At 33.0% G+C, this 17,134-nt stretch overlaps 2 protein-coding genes across 2 annotated transcripts; one reads left to right on the forward strand and one right to left on the reverse strand.

Annotated features, from left to right (window-relative positions):
* Positions 1-311: 311 nt before the first annotated feature.
* Positions 312-2,541, forward strand: TRIADDRAFT_58524 (uncharacterized protein; the record flags this gene model as incomplete). The annotated part of the gene is made up of 7 exons (XM_002114529.1): positions 312-522; positions 1,142-1,288; positions 1,406-1,567; positions 1,680-1,835; positions 1,917-2,066; positions 2,221-2,325; positions 2,435-2,541. The coding sequence occupies 7 exons, from the start codon at positions 312-314 to the stop codon at positions 2,539-2,541; spliced, it is 1,038 nt and encodes a 345-aa protein (XP_002114565.1).
* Positions 2,542-11,149: 8,608 nt separating this feature from the next.
* TRIADDRAFT_58526 (uncharacterized protein) lies at positions 11,150-14,280 on the reverse strand (the record flags this gene model as incomplete). Its single annotated transcript, XM_002114698.1, has 10 exons — positions 11,150-11,311; positions 11,463-11,627; positions 11,716-11,796; positions 11,920-12,009; positions 12,179-12,231; positions 12,440-12,653; positions 12,763-12,927; positions 13,076-13,314; positions 13,444-13,635; positions 13,824-14,280. The coding sequence occupies 10 exons, from the start codon at positions 14,278-14,280 to the stop codon at positions 11,150-11,152; spliced, it is 1,818 nt and encodes a 605-aa protein (XP_002114734.1).
* Between the last annotated feature and the right edge of the window lie 2,854 nt (positions 14,281-17,134).

Below are 17,134 nucleotides of genomic sequence, written 5' to 3' on the forward strand. Positions count from 1 at the left end.
GTCATGGTCTCCTCGATGCTTTGTACTGTATAGTACAGTACAAAGCATCGTAGAGTAATCGAAAGGGAGAATATCAAATTCTATCATCCTATCGTGCCCCCCCTCCCCTTACTCAACAGTACTGTATGGACAAGACTATTACACCGAACGTCGATTGTGCTATACTGTACAGTACAACAGTTTGACCAATGCGTGTTGCTAGCTAACTGGAGATCGCGTTGCAGTCAATTAAGTTTTCAAATTAATAATCACCCGCTTGGCGGTGACAATCATTAATTTATTGATACCAATCGATCGTCTAACCAGTCTAAATGTATCCCATTTTAGAAGCCAATCGTTTAGCTGAAATGAACACTTGGTATGCTGTTCATTGCAATGGTCAATTACCAACGGCTCGTTTAGGCCATTCTTGTACTTCACTCCACTGCCATCCATCGCAGAGCCCAACAGTTGCCAAGGTAATACTATTGGCTGGAGCGACAACGGAGAAACCTCTAGATGATGCTTTCATCTTTGATACAGGTAATTGGTCTATCCAACGTTTACACTTACAATTCAAACTCAATATACTGCAGTCTTGAATCGCTCTCGATAGTGGATAGACAATCAGTAGCTTCAACATGGGATTGCGTTGAGTCGAGATTCAAACTCGTTGTCAGAAACAAGGATGGTATTTCATATCACTTTTTGCTATGGCTCTTTCTCGATTAGAGATAGTTCCTACTTTGATGATTCATTTAGATTGGAAGAACTCGTCTGCGATGCAATGCTTTAATCCATCAGGACGATTGAAAACATGCTTAAAAATGACTACGATAAGGCAATCAATGGTAGTGTAACATGGAAATGTCAAGATTGTAAGCGTTATTGATTGACGAGATGGGATTGATTGCGCATCATGTTATCCATCTTGATAGTCAGACGACTATTTTTGTGCTACTGCCGTCATATCATTCGTCAGCGCATAATTAGGCTCTCTTGCTGCTCGTTCTATCATCAACTAGACATTTGCCATAGATATGTAGAGATAGTCCACAGCATGTTGCCGCAACGTCAACGAATCGATAGCGCTATAACCTTCGTTTTGGTCCAATATCAAGTCAATACTAACTTGACATAATACTTCTATTTCGCTTTTCAGATTGCTTTACTTTTAAGCAGTTGTGTAACCAAAGCAATTTTACTCCGCGTTATGAGCATTTTTGTTGCTCTCATGGCAATGAATTACTCGTCTTTGGTGGTGCTAGTGCTAGCGATAACTATAACGATACGTGGCTTTACAACCCAGGTTTGCAAAGAATAACATTCAAATGAATAAAAGTTATCTTAATATTAGCGTACAGATAGGATGCTACTCATATCATAACAAATACTAAAAAATCCTACCCAATACATTGTTACTTAGAACTTGGTACTTGGAAGCGTATTGCGGCTAGCGGTCAATTGCCCGCACCTCGAACGGCTCGATATTGCGGTGGAATTGCCAACAATATTGTATATATATTTGGCGGTGGCATGAATGGCGCTGTTCCTGTAGCTGATCAAAAGCTGCATTTTTTACACTTAGGTTAGAATTGAGTTCAAATTTTTGCTTGTATATAGACACTCCATCTGCTGAATTCAGTTTTAATTCATTATCTCTATCATAAAAATTATTTATTATCGAATTGTGCCACAAGATGAAGCAAATAGTTCATGGAATGTACGTCAAGTAAATGGTAATGCCCCATTGTCGCGCCAAGGTCATACAGTCGCGGTAGTGGGTAATCAAATATTAATTTATGGAGGGATGACTAATGATGGCTTTCTAGATGATATGCACATGTTTGACATCGGTATGAAGAGAGTAATGACAGTACTAAACATAAAATGCATTGAAAGCATTCATTGTGAGACAATTCTTGCGTCCTCTGTAGAAACCAACACCTGGAGTCAAATACAACCTTCAGGTGATATTCCTCCAGAGCGGGCTGCACACGCAGTAGCTGTATATGAAAATGATATGTATATATTTGGTGGAATGAATTCATCTGGAGCGCTGAATGATTTTTACGTATTTCAAACTAGTAAGTTGAAATTATTCTATTTTTAGAATAGTAGTAGTATTGACATAATGCAATTTACTCTAGTCATTAGAAAGATGTCTTATTTTCAAACTTGACTAGTACATATGCGCATTAAATATCGAGTGGTTCATAATCTTTGCTAAAACTGTTTTAGATCGACGAAAGTGGCGTAAAATTTCAGTGGAAGGCCAACAACCGTCTCCCAGACTAGACCATTCCATGTGCATTGCACGTTTGAAAAAACCAGACTCTACTACTGGTAAGCGGTTATAACCTTTGGTTTTTACTACCAACTTTGATGATAAATCTTTACTCTCAAAAAATGTAACATAAGCACTTCTTTTATGCTTTGTTTATTTCATTTGTAGAAGTTGATAGCGTAGCAGGAGACGAACAAATCTTATTGTTTATGTTTGGTGGTGTAAATACTATTGGAGAAATGCACGATGACTTTAAGGCCTATAGAATTCATTAACCGTAGTATAACAGGTCGTAAAACATTACTTTCTACTGTACTTTTTAACTAATTCAAGTTCGATTTATTTTCTACATTTTTTTGCCTTCTTTTACCGCTGATGATATTAGCTCTGTCATGAAAGTAACGAAATTAACGATGTAAATAATAATTAATTTTGGTGATTTTAAAAGTAGTATAATATGCTTTTAATTATGGAATAATAATCCGAAACTTGGACAACGTTGACAATAGCCAACTACGAAATTATTTTGTTATTAAAATTATATCAAACATTTATTTTAAATAAAATGGAATCTTGATCATTTTCGCTAAAGTAACATTTCTTTTATTGTTACGTGAAATAACTTAATATACCCAAAATGATGTGATTGATGTAAAAATAAATCATTATATTATGCGAAAAAGAATTAATAACCAAAGAGTTATAGGTCGCCAGCAAGGTTCAATCCATGTCATACAACATTTTCAAATTTATAAAAAAGGACATTTGATTGTCAACTATCGTTAACGCGTCAAAATATGTTAGAATGAAATAGAATAATTAAAAATTTGGAATAATCCTGCTGGTTGTCTGCATTATTTCAAAGCGTTGTATTCTAACTGGAATTCTTACAAAATTATATAAATTCTTATTTAAAGCTATTGAAAGAAGTCGTCTACTGTAACATCGGCATTTTGATTGGAATCATTGTTGCTTCGGCTTTTATTGCTGCTCTTATGACTTCGATTAGTTTCATTCAGGATCGGTTCAGTATCATCCATGCTATACTTTCTTTCTTTCGACGATTTTGCTCTCCTAAAAGATAAAGCCGTTCTTATCAATTTCAAAATAATATCCTAATTGATATCAGTACGTGCCCCTTTTCACTCTTAATAAAACCGTGGACTAACTCATGAATCCAATCAAGTTCAAAATAACCTACTTTTTCTCCTTTTTAGTTTTAGTAGAAGTTGGCCTGGGAAGATCGTCTTCCGGAAAGATACTATCATTGGTAGCATGTGACTTATATTCTCGATTTTCTCTAATTCTCTCCGCTAATGGCTTGGTTTTTTCAAATTTTGATGTACTAAAAGGAAATAATTTTAAAATTGAACTCAAATGAATTTGATGTAGATGAATGTAACTTAATATAGTATCTAATTAATTTCCCATATCGGAATTTGTATTCCCTTGATTACAATATAAACTAACTTGACCTCGTCAGCTAGCTACGACATTTTTCATACGTAATTGAACTCACATAAAATTTACATCCATCCAGATCTCAACTAAAGTACAGTTTATTTAACTGACGATGACAAAAAATTGTACGTTGATAAGTTATATTATTTACTTTTACTCTACAACAAAGCTGACAAAGTAAAATTGTCGAGATCATTATACAGTTAAAATGAAATTATTTTGAAGCCAAGTACAGGTATGTGTAATAGGCAACGAATTACGATTAAAATTTGCTTCATTATTGTGTAGTATCATAATAGCTAAGTTAATGTACAACTTTATAATAGTATTATTGTAGAAAGTGCCCAGCGGCATCCATCTTTTGTATTAGCTTATATAAGACACCTACAAATGAGTAGATGTATCAATGTGATGAAATCTAAGCGATATTGTTAGGGTGAACTAATTCTGCTATTATAGTTATCAGGAGTTAATTAGCCCTGATTGCATTTAAATCATACTTTATGCTATTTTGTTGGCTAAGTTTACCAAAATGACAACAAAGCCAATATCACAAATACTAGGTAGCAGACTAGCAATGGCATAATGGCTAACATAATTACAATGCTAGTTTAGTCGAAATAATGCAATGGTATATTCATATGCATCAATTCATCTATCCATTATGATTGTTATCCTTGTATAAGAGTAATGATTGGCTAAGCTAGTAGTTTATGGCAATGATGTATTACATATGTATAAACACATCGCCTTGTCAGGTTATATTATACTTTTATTGGATAATTTTATCATATAAAGCTCTATCTCATTACTTATTTGATAAGCTATATTAACTGAGCTATACTTTTTTAATAATTTCTGATGGTGCTAGATTCGACGACCATAGCCTTGATATGCTACTAATATAGTTTCGATGTGGTTGATTCTTGGTTTAAAGGCGATAATAATTTGCTACATACGATGTACTTACATCAATTTGGTTTTTCCGTTTTTCTTCTTATTTTTAGCCTTGGGATTTTTATATTCAGAATCGTAGATAACTTTGAGCATATTAGACAACTCTTCGCTGGTTTTTCTTGGGAAAAGCAATTTTAAGACTTCCATGAGTTCTTCTTGTTCAAATTTACCAAGTTTGACTAATGAACCAATTAATCTTAATTGTTGTTCTTCGACGGCTTTAAATTCTTTCAATCGAAATTCGCGGTTTAAGTCTTCTAGGCTTTGACGAATACGTACATCCATGCTCTGCTTGTATTGCTCTAGTTCTTCGTTAAATTTAGCCTTTAACATTGCTCTTCTAACGTGCCAGGCAAATTTGTTACCTTCTGCTTTTGCTGCTTTCATTGTGTCCTTCAGTATAAAAAATGAGGTATTACTATAATTAGGTATATATTGAAACCACTTGATACACTAGAAGCTATAAAATATTGCTATAAGTCAGAGTGAATACTACAGTCACAATTAAATATACCATCTAGTAATATTATCAATATAATTTAACAATTAATAACAATTTCGAAATTAAATTATTTACGTCGTGTTCCCTTCTTATAGCGTTAATATTTTGCTCTCTCATTCTGCTTAATCGCTCTTCTAATAACTATAAAAAAATAAGTAATAATTTTATTACCAAGCTAAGTGATTACACTACTTTGTATATTATTATTGAGCATGTTTTAAATTAATAAATCACCCAAAGTATTACATAAATCCTTACCTTGGCTTGCTTTTCACGTTCTTGAGTCAATTTTTTGTTTAGTCGATCTACTCCCTAAATAGTTTAAGTATAATCACGCGTCATAAGACGTATTCCAAGATAGTGCAATATTATATAGCTCATCTGATGCTAACTTCATTGTGTTTTTCGAAAATTTCTTGAGATCCAGAAGTATCTACAACTCCACGATCAGCAAGATCGTCGATCATATTTAACTATAGCCCAATTATAAATAAGTTCTATTAGCTATCGATCAGCATAGTACACGAGTAGTATTACATAGACGAAGATAAATTCATTTCCTAACTTGTGCACACCAAGCTTACCTGTAATTTAGCTAAAGTTTGCTGTTGGGATTCAATTACAGCAAGCTATGAATATAATAGTGCCATAAATTAGCATATCTTGCCTGCTATGATGCATTAGTTCTGTTTTCATACTATATTATTTCAAGATAACCGAGAATGGAGTAGGTATACTATAGTAAATACTAGAGATCTGTGATACCTGTCTTGCTTTCTCCATTTGCAAAGATGCAACCATAGCGCCAAGTTTTTCCTCTTGTTCCATTAATGCTATTTCTCTTTGTTGGATCATTTCTTCTTGAATCTATATTGTAAAATAAAAGCAACTCAGTTACAAGATACAATATTGCAAAAACGAATATTATATAAGTTCATTCAAATATAACTAACATCTTCTAGAACATCTTCTCCAAATTGTTCTGCAAGTTGTAGCATTTTTGTTTTCTCGCCGATTTCTTTCTGTATCATGTTGAAATCAACATCATCCGCTTTAGCATTTGCTTCGTTAACATCTTCAACTTCCTCTTCAATTTTATTTTGCATTTTCTACACGGTAACAATAGTTTTAGAATCCTTTTTATACGGGTTATAATTAGTATTCAGTTAGGATTTAGGGCATAAGAATAACGCATTGCTGGTATTAAATTCAGAGGGTGAAATTAATTATGGTAACTTTTGTCATGACTCTGTAAAGTAATTTTATGGCATTTTGATATTTTCGTAACTACATAATTATACATTAAAATGAAATGACTGCGTTCTCATATTAATAGTCCTAGTCGAATCGATATCTTCCAGCTTCTAGCGGGTAATTTTACGGTATGAGAATAACTTAGGAGATATAAAGCTGTAATGAAATTGCTATTTTTTTACTCTTGGTTCTAGTCAAATCAATATCTTGCAGCCTATAATCGATAATTTTAATTACCTTTGTCTCTTTCCTAATCTTACGTTCGATTTTTTCAGTTTCACGATTCTTCCGATTTGAAAGCTTTTCTTGAATTAATCGTTTTTGGCGTAGTTTATTCAATGCCAAACTAATAAATGTTGATTTTATTAATATTAATTATATTATTCCTTCAATATCGCTATTCAACTCCAAATAGTGGAAATGAAAGGAGAGCTTTAGAGGTGTATATACTCGTATTAGGTTTATGCTTGCTTATTCACTTGCCTTGTTACAGGGCGATTTATAGTATGTAGCAAAACAGATAATAGCAAGATAGCCTACAAGAAATTCTGCTTGTGTATACGGCAGTTCGAGCTAACGATTCTTATCCTACCTGTTAGAGATTTTAGCAGCTTGTTTATCATGTTCCTGAATTAATTTTTTCCTATCTTCTTGAGATAGAACTAGCTGGTTGTCTATAATTTGGCTATTAGAGTAAATATATATTGAATTCGATGTAATATGAACAGTTTAATATCAAGAAAACAAGAGTCGATTAAATATTTTAAGTTTACTTGCACTAATATTCAAATAGAGGTATTATCGGATTTTCCAACTTACTTTACAAGTTTCTCTTCATGCTGTAAAGCGGACTCTTCAGCTTCAATTTCCTTTTGACGTCTTTCCTTCATTCTTTTTCTTGATTCTTTTAGTCGTTCCTACACAAGCATTAATAAAATAGATCAGCATGATAGTTGGCAACATTAAAATAATTTCATATCTACTGCTGAAATGTCTATTTACTTGTAATTGCTCTCGCTGTCGATTTGATTCTTGTTCATATGCAGCTTGAGACTGTTCCAAATTATTAAAATAGTTGTTGAAAATTTGGCCTGAAGATTGCTCTAACGAACCAACTGGGATATTTTGAAATAAGTTATAAAAATCTCTTTAGTATAATCAATTACGTAAACAACATTATTTTTGTTTAATAACTTTAATTGCCAGTATACTAACCAGTTTTTTGTAAAGTTTTTACAAAATTATCAATATTTGCACGCATCTGCTTAATAATATCTAGCGATAGTTGTCGGAGGCTAGTTTGAACCTCTTCAATAGCCTAAAATTAACAAGAAGAGTAGTACACTAATCAATTAAACTCATTCGATTCGTATAAGTATGGAATTTTTCAGTATATTTGTGCAGCATGGCATTGTATTACGTCCTATTATTGCGTGACTCCATTGTGATCTCATTTAGACCATAATATACGTAAAATTAGACGAGATTACTGATATTGAGCAAAAATATGATAATCACTGAAATTCTTAATAAATTCAGTATTAGCGCATTTCTTTTTACCTTACTATCCATTTTGGCAACAACAATTTCCATTTCCTCTCGTTGATCATTAACCAGGGAACTCTTCTGTCTGATAAGCTGATCAATTGCTGTACAGTAAACACAGATAAGATATTAATAAAATGTTAACTCATATGCATATCAAGCAGTAATGCTGGCATGATCTTAAATTTTAACTGGTGAAATAATTTGCCGTATTTTTGATGAGGAAAGAACATAAAATTATGGAAAGTATGGAACGTCTATCTTACTTATTTTGCCGTTTTTTAGGTCGTCTTGCATATGTGAAAATTTTTCATCACGAAATTTTTTGTGCTCTTGGCTCTATAAGTTAACATGGAAATGAGAAGTTTAATTAATAGATTGCCTTAACATTATATTATCTGCTCTGAGCGTAGATTAATGTTATTGGCACCTTTAAATTCTAAAGTATAGCTATTAACTGTACAAATTATCGCTGTTATTATGTAGAATGTTGTGATCTATACTAAGAGTCTTTTGCTTATTAGATATAGATGATCCAGCAGCAAATGAATTAATGAACGTAATTACTTAAAATCCTTTAATGACATCAAGTTTAGTTAGGTTGTCACGAAGGCGCTTGGCTGCAATAAGTTTCATTAGCCAGCAACAACAATAACTAGAACTGCAGTTTCCTTTTAGCAGTTACTTATTCGTTATCGTAAATTTAGATTATTATTCTAAATGTACCTTATAGTAGAAAATTATATATGTAAATCGCGTAATTATTAGTTAATTACCATTTGCTTTAGTTGCTTCTTTTGTTCATCTGTTAAGCGTTTTTGTAAACTACGACACAGATTCGTTTGATCGCGTTTAAATCGCTCGAATAACGCATCTCCTTCTTTATCGATCTTAAATATCAATTTTTCAGCTTGAGAACTTGAAATTTTTTGTTGTCTACAGCAAAGGATTGAAATCAATTGTGAGAAAGTTGTAGATAGTATTTGTTGCAATAATTGCTGTTACTCTTATGCTACATTTCTCACTAATGTATGCAAATATCAGTGGGTTCAGTTTTGAAAGCTACACCTTGCGTATCAAGTAAGCAAGTTATGAAGTAGCTATTTCGACATATAATATGGAATACAACAGCAATATTATTAATCCATTCAGAAATATTTTAGCTAATTCTATAGCCAACTTACTGTATTAATTCATCCATGTGTTCTTTTTGGAAATCAATCATGCTTCTAATATTTTCGTGCGTATGTTTTCTTTCATTACTCTAAAGTAATCATTTAAAGATGATAGAATTGAATTCTAACAGATACGTAACTCTATTTGGAGATTTAGACATTATCACTTCTAGTTTAACTTAAAATAGATTAACGTATAAATAGTAACAAAGTTATTTATGTTCACATATGTCTGAAATATTATACGTAATGATATTGAAACTAGATTAAAGAAGGAAATTCCTACCAGTTCTTCGATCATTGCGCGTCGAGCTGATAATCGCTCTTCTAATACCATTCTCTGTCTAGCTACTTCTTCATTAAATATTTCCTCGTTAGCTCGAATATTTTCACTATGCTGCCTGACTAGTTTATCAGCGTAGTCGGAGTTTATGTTATATTCTGCGATTAAATCGTTTAGCGTAATTTGTAACAGTTCTTTCAGCTCCAGCTTCTTATGAACCGCACTTTCCTGTAACAAATTTATTATCTACTGTCAGAGAATATGCAATCCGTAACACACAAACGATAGTAGCATTTTATTTGTTATTATCAAGTATTACGGTATGATGTATTAGATATCGACGATTTTTATATAATGATTTGGATTACTATTATACCTGCAGCCAAGCAAATACTATACAAATTATCAGAAGATATATCGATGTTAATACCTTATCCAATAATTATAATTTTATACAGGTGATTATAAAATTAATTGTATTCTGCTTTTAGAGTCGAAACTTGATGCAATTTATAAGCTAGTTTCTTATTATTACATGGAGCTACAGCTAGATTAATGGCCAATAATCATTATCTTACTTTGCGCCTGTTCTCTTTAAGCTCTTCATTTTCTAAAGTAATTTCGTGCATTAAATCTTTCATTTCCAAACGATGCTGATCTTCCATCATTTCTAATAAATTTTTCTGTTTCTATATTAGATTGAGATTAATTGAAGTACGGATTAGTTCTATTGTTGTCAAAAAGTACAAAGACAGATTATTTTTTACATAGAACGTTCTAATATTATAACATAAAGTGCTTCCTACACTATAAATATATATATATTTATTATCAAAATATTCAATTAAATAGCTGAGTAGGCTATTTACAACGTCTAATAAGAGGTTTGAGATAAATCCGATGGTACCTTTTGTGCCATAGATTTTACTCGCTCTCTAACATCCTGACTTTGTCGAAGTTGCTCTTCTTCCAACTTTTTAATTCTTGCCTAATGTATCGATAATATACACGTATACTTCGTAAATAAATATTTCTTAACTTAAAGTTTCAAATAATATCAAATTCTAGTCTAAAATCTGTACTTATTTTAAACTGACCTGATTCTTGAGGTTTAGATCCTCGATAATGGAATTCATGTCTTTTATTGAATTTCTATATAAATCCCCTGAAACTTTATCCAAAGATTCATGGAAATCTTTGGAAATCTAGGCATATATTATTAAAAATTTTAATTATGAGTCCAGAGAATAGATTTCAAATATAATAGGTATCATTAAAATTCTATTAGACTGTGCTATCGCATTACAAATTCATACCTTTTTCTTGTCCTCGGGCCTGATTTCACCATTTCTTTCTATGTCATCAATCAATTCCGTAAAACTTCCAACTAATAATTCCTCGTATTGTTGTTCCATTTCGGCGTCAAATTGCAATGATATGGTTATATCAAGACTATAATTCAATAGCAGATAGAAATGAATGCCATCCAATGCAAGAAAAATATATATCGAAAAGTAAACATTTTATCTAGTTGATCATTACATATCCAGTTCTAATTTTGCTTCTTTTTCGCTATGAATTCCAAGAATAGTAGAAATACTTTCCACAGGCGATATACTGTTAATAGTGATAGGAAGGTATAATTAATTTGATGGATTTGTTATAATATATCAAGATCGTATTATCATTTGTGTGATAATCTTGTATTATTTCTTAAAACAGACTACTAATGAAGCTTGCCTTTTCATTTGATATAGTGTTGGAACTGGCTTAGCAGAATCTTGAGGTCTAATGGGGCTGCGATTGAATATCGTTGGCATTAAATTACGCACACCGCCGCCACTAGTTGTATCGTGATAATTGTCGTGCTGTTGTAAATTAAAAGTTTAGGAAGAACAAGTTTTTAGTTTATGTGCTTATGTGATTTTTTCTAACCTACAAGTTGATTGGATAATTGAAACGAAGAATAAAGGCAATATGTAGGCAAGATTTAGATCAATATATATATACTAAACTTACTGCAAAAGATGAGGTGGTTGGCGAGACTCGATTTTTTTTCCGAATAATAATATTATCGTAATTTTTGTGATCTGTATAGACATATCCGAAACCCATAAAAACGACGATAAAGATACCGCCAATAACACCAAAAACTCCTGCTAGGATTGATTGTGTATTATTATACTAGAAATAGTAAAAGATTAGGATGATGAGATAAATTACGTAAATTTGAGCAATTTCTATTATAAAGTGATCCATATTGACTACTAACGATCGTTCGGGTATAATAGTCAAGGGATATGCAACCGCGGTTTTTCGCAGTATTTGCCGATGTAGAAGCACTGTTATGATTCTGAGATAAAATAATAAAGGCGAAGAAATGCATCAGCCATAATGAATTACTTTTAGCTAAGATATCAGTATTCTTTACTATATAGTACAAATAGTACGAAATTATTAAGATTGATGCAATTACCGATGTCGTTGATGAATAAGGTATTGGGATGGAACTTGGTAAAGTGTTAAATTCGACTTTTGTGTCAGATGTAAAATTAGTTGGTGCAGACTATAGGAGTATAAACATATATATATTAACATTATTTAGAATTACCGTTGCTAATTGTCAGTCTTAACATATGCAATTGTAATGATATTTTAAAAATTTTTTTCTTTTCATGCCATTTTACAATAAAAGTTAACAAGAAGTTCACGTACATACAATACAGATAGCTTACCTGAGGTGTAGACTGAATTAAAGCTCGATAAGAGACGGTATAATTCATTCCAACTATGCATATAATAAGATATTTCAAAGCATGGAATGAGTGATAAAATAAGACAGATATTCATAAAGGTTATTTTATCTTAGCATTATACTACTCCCCAAAAAAGGTAAACAAAATCTTATCGTAAGGAATAAAAACATTATATGAGCATCCTTTAGGATAAATTACGGATAAAACATGGTGAAATCATGATATTTCGATTTTACTTACAATTCAAAACTGGTATAGAAATGTTAGTTATTAAGAATCGTCCACGCTGAATAACTGAAAAGTATGTAGTCGGTATCTGAGGAATAAATCCTGGACTAACCGATGTATCCAGTGTATCAAATATCGTCACATTATATGCCAAAGCTGTTGATGAAATTTTATGCGAAACAATAATTTTGAAATTGACAGAAGCTTGCAAATTGGTTTCTTCCGCCTATTTTACAAGAACAAATAATTAAAATGGAAACTACATATACCACCTAGTATAAGTTAGAAAGAAAAATGTCCATAACATGGAACAATCATTTTAGCGCTCATCATACCTTAGCCTCCTTCCAGACTTTTAAAATTGGTCGGACTAAATCTAGGATTATTGATTGATCAAAAGTTGCTCTATCTATGTTATTATAAGTTGGGCGAAACCAGAGATTGCAGCGTTCTCTGGGTACTGGAATGGCATTATACGGTGAAGTATGTAGAAAAAGAAACTGTATTGGGAAAAAAGAAAAAGCAATAGCGTTTATGGCAATAATATGAGGTAATAGAAAAAGAGTTTTACAGCTACAGATAATGACAAATCATGATAATTAGCTAGTATGATGATAAGATTGCTAAATGACCGGTCGTGAGGCTAACCTCGAGATCGACGGTAGTCATGGTAGAATTGGCATTTGGTGAAAATTCTACGTCTCCCATATTGATAAAAAATGAAGTTGTAGAGGTAGAATAATCGAGTGAATTACTGAGGCCAGTTAATGTAAGTGATTGTTTATTGACGTTGGATGATAGATGATAGGTGACGGAGGGTTTTGGCGGAGCATAAAATTGAGTTAACGAAAGAGCAGGTACATTGTTTGGATTGATACCAATAGCGTCTGTAATAATAGCATAGATAATGTTACATTTCAAGATTGTGCAATACTCTTGACTGTCTGTACGAATTAAAACGCTGTTAATCAGGATATATTTGTTTAGATTGAGTTAATTATTTACCAACGACTTACCAATATTGAAGATAATGTGATTTCTGCCTCTAGGTAATTGAATTGGTACGACAACTTTAAGGGTTTCGCCTTCAGTCAGGTTATTTAGAAGGGTAGCAGGCCAGTTTAAAGTTGGATAAGTTATTGGGTTTTGAATTGTAATTCCAGCCATTCTAATACTGGTAGTATTTGATATTGTTTTCATATTACCGTCTAGTTTAATCAGGGGAGAAAAATTACGAATTTAAAATCATATAGCGTATTCTTATCTATTCTTAATTGATATTCATTTATCTCTCATTTTCTAGTTATCATCAAAGCGCTTTCAACAAGTAACATATTTATTTTTTCATATTTTATTGGCAAAATGAGAAGAAAAAAACATCGGTATAGTGGCTTACCGTCGTCAGTGTAATTAGCTGAGACTGTAAAATAAATATATCGTCGTTGTTTGACATTATTATCCACGGTGAAATCTGCTTCAAATTGAATATCGAATTTAGCGTTTAAAAATTCAACAACAGCTCCGTCGTAAAAAGTTTGTGATGCTAATGTTGTATAGTTGTCAGTAGGAGATTCAGCATAAGAATAAGAGCTGGGCAAGCGATTTTGCATACCACTGATAGAACCATAAAGCGTGACATTACTTGTACTCGTTGGGTTTATAAATTTATTGGTTAAGTTATAAATCAATGTTAACTTTGAACCCACAGTAGGAATAGGATCATTGGATTTAATAGCCAATATTAAGTGAAAGGGTTGACCAGTGGAATTGTCGTTATCCGCATTCACAAGACTCCAATTACAAATACTAACCAGGAGTAAAAAATAAACTAAGTTACCACCATCAATGGCCATTTTATCAAGGTGACGGCTAGGCCCTTGAATTTTTATTCAATTGCAAGAAGAAAAAGAACAGCAGTAAATTGGAGACAGTATAAGAACCAAATCCAAATAGAAACTAGGCCGTCGTTTCAATTAGATCAACGAGCCCTATTTCGAAGTTAAAAGAGATTGAATTTTTTCCTCTTCTCCCCCAATGTTTGAAAGTTATGAATGACAAAACAAAAGGTAATCAATTTCTTGTATAGGGTTGCGTTAGTGTAGGGGGTCCTATTTAGAATAGCGAAAAAAATATACTAGTAGAATTAGCAGAGCTTACAGTAGTATATGGATGTGGCTGGCCATCGTGACTGACAAGTAGCGCATTTTGCATATAGTGCTGATTGAAAGTGTTGCTATAGTAACCAATGATCTACGCTCTTGTCGACGTCACTATGGGTGGAAAACGATCTAAAAATAAGTTGACTTCTGTGATGTAGACGTCTTGCCGGTAGATCGTGGTACCGTATGCTATGTGGTACTGGAAAGATGGACGTACGGTCAAGAGGGCTCTCACATGGTGCTTACTGTAAGTAGCTTCTTCTTGCTCAAGTTGGACATTAGTTCTGCCAATATTCTTATGACTTTAGTACGAGAGAGTGCCTGGAAAATAGGAAGGCAGCAAGTGGAAGCTTGCCCCTATCCTATTTTGTATTAGAGTTCGAAGAAGAATATCATCGGTATAGTCATTTAAACAAACGTAATATTCTCAATAGAAGTTCAGCACTAGAAATGCTCGATTGTCATACTAGTACCCTTTATCGATCAGCAAGCACTAGGAAATAGGCACTGCCGCTTTGCCATACTAGAGAGTAGTCTACTATATCATACGGTAGTCCAAGCTTAATGGATACCAGCGAATTTTCAATATGGCACCGCCGATATGGCCATGACGTAGTTGTGTACAGTTTTATTTTTAGACTGGGCGGAGGCATAAATAAATCATTTAAAAGGAGGGCTATAGACAATACCGTTGTAGTCTATGAAAGTTATTGATCATTGTATGGATGGAATGAACAAATAGACACAATGTTGTTCATATTCTATAAGTGGCAAAACTGCATTTGTACTTAGAGCAATTCTAGGCAGGCTTGGCAAATTTCGAAATAGGACCGTTCAAAATGAAATAATGGCTGGTACTACCGTGATGTACTATATATTAGGCCCAACCAGTATGGATACTGACAACGTTGATACTTTGCGTAAATAGCTTCAACTTCGCAATGTATCAGAATGGATAGCATTTATATTGGCTGGGCCTAACCTAACTTGCATGCTGTGTTTGGCAATGGTATTCCGATTACGAATGCCTTGTATAGGATAGGAGTATGACAGGATATAGAGTAGTAGGACAGCCTAGGCCTACAGCAATATCTGTACTCCGGCATTTTTGGTATTAAGGAGACGTCAGACTTGTAACTTGAAATGAATTCTGCGGTATCTTACTCAATTAGCATTAAATTGGTATACGAGTGCGTATTGAAATACTATACGTATATTTTAGCACAGTAAAGCACGCATGGACACTAAGTATTACAAGCAGGGTAGTAGACTAGTATCAATTAAATACATAGAACATCAATCTACGTTAGGACATCAACTTAAATAATCCTAATTCGTTTTGCCATGGTTATTTGATTAGCAAAGAGACGCACTGTCAAGTATTGCAATACAGTATAGGGCAGTAAAACGCCTACGATTAGATTTAAATAGTTTATACCGCGGAGATTATTCCTTGGCTAATTTTCACTGAACAGCTTAGGATCGCAAAGGTTACTACTTCAAGAGACTGCTGATTCATAGCTTGTCGTGAACGTATATCAATGAAGTGATTACATTGCTGTATATAGTAGTATTAACTCTACCGAATAGATTCTATCATCATGGCGTTATGATGTACTAAAAATGTAATTCACAGCTTATTATGAACGTGTATTGATACAATGATCACATTAGCGAGTTTAAGACCAACACAACGTACATCGTTGACAAATACTTGTAACTATTCGCCGTCCGCTCATCTTAATAGCAGCATTAACTCTACCCGACAGAATTGCATCATCTACTGTATGTGTTACCCTGTACAAAAAAATTAATATTTTGTGACAGTATTAATTAACTCTATGAAGGATTTTCATCATAAATATGCTACGTTGAGCTATAAACCGGACAAAATTACGGTGCCCATGACTATACCGTCAGTAATGCAGTAATACGCAGAAATGGGTTGCATGATGGTATTTCATCCATACGTTCTTTACTTATCTACTTATAGACAGTATTAATCTTGGTAGATTCAGCTATTCTTTGAATTAGAGCATTATGAAATTAAACGCTATATTGCAGTACTGGTATATAACGTTCAAATATTAAATAAAACAGAGATTCACAAATACTGTACAGTATACGATAAATTTATATACGATCGTATTGTCTTTGTAACTGCGTACTTAATTAGGGCTCGCTCGCGATGGTATTTTTAAAATTTACTGTATTGTCGTTAGTCTAATCTCAATCTTAAAAAGCAATATTCCTATTTCCGCTTATCCGGTAATGCACTTGACGCCTTTATTAGAGAAAATGGCTTATGCATGGCTTCCTGCTAGATATATCATGTATTTACTTAATGATCTATACTACGTCTTACATATACCTAGACAGGGTAATGAAGTTGAAATGCAGTCATCGTTGTAGAACTGGCGTCTGCTAACCATTAATAATCTCTGGTCTTAAGAAGTCACTTTATCTATTAATAGTAAATATGACCATTCGTTGCTATCTTATAAATCATGCAGGAGTCTTGCTGGATGACAGTCTTTCATACTTGCCA

The sequence above is a fragment of the Trichoplax adhaerens genome, genomic scaffold (genome assembly GCF_000150275.1).
Source record: "Trichoplax adhaerens TRIADscaffold_8 genomic scaffold, whole genome shotgun sequence".
Classification (NCBI taxonomy): domain Eukaryota; kingdom Metazoa; phylum Placozoa; class Uniplacotomia; order Trichoplacea; family Trichoplacidae; genus Trichoplax; species Trichoplax adhaerens.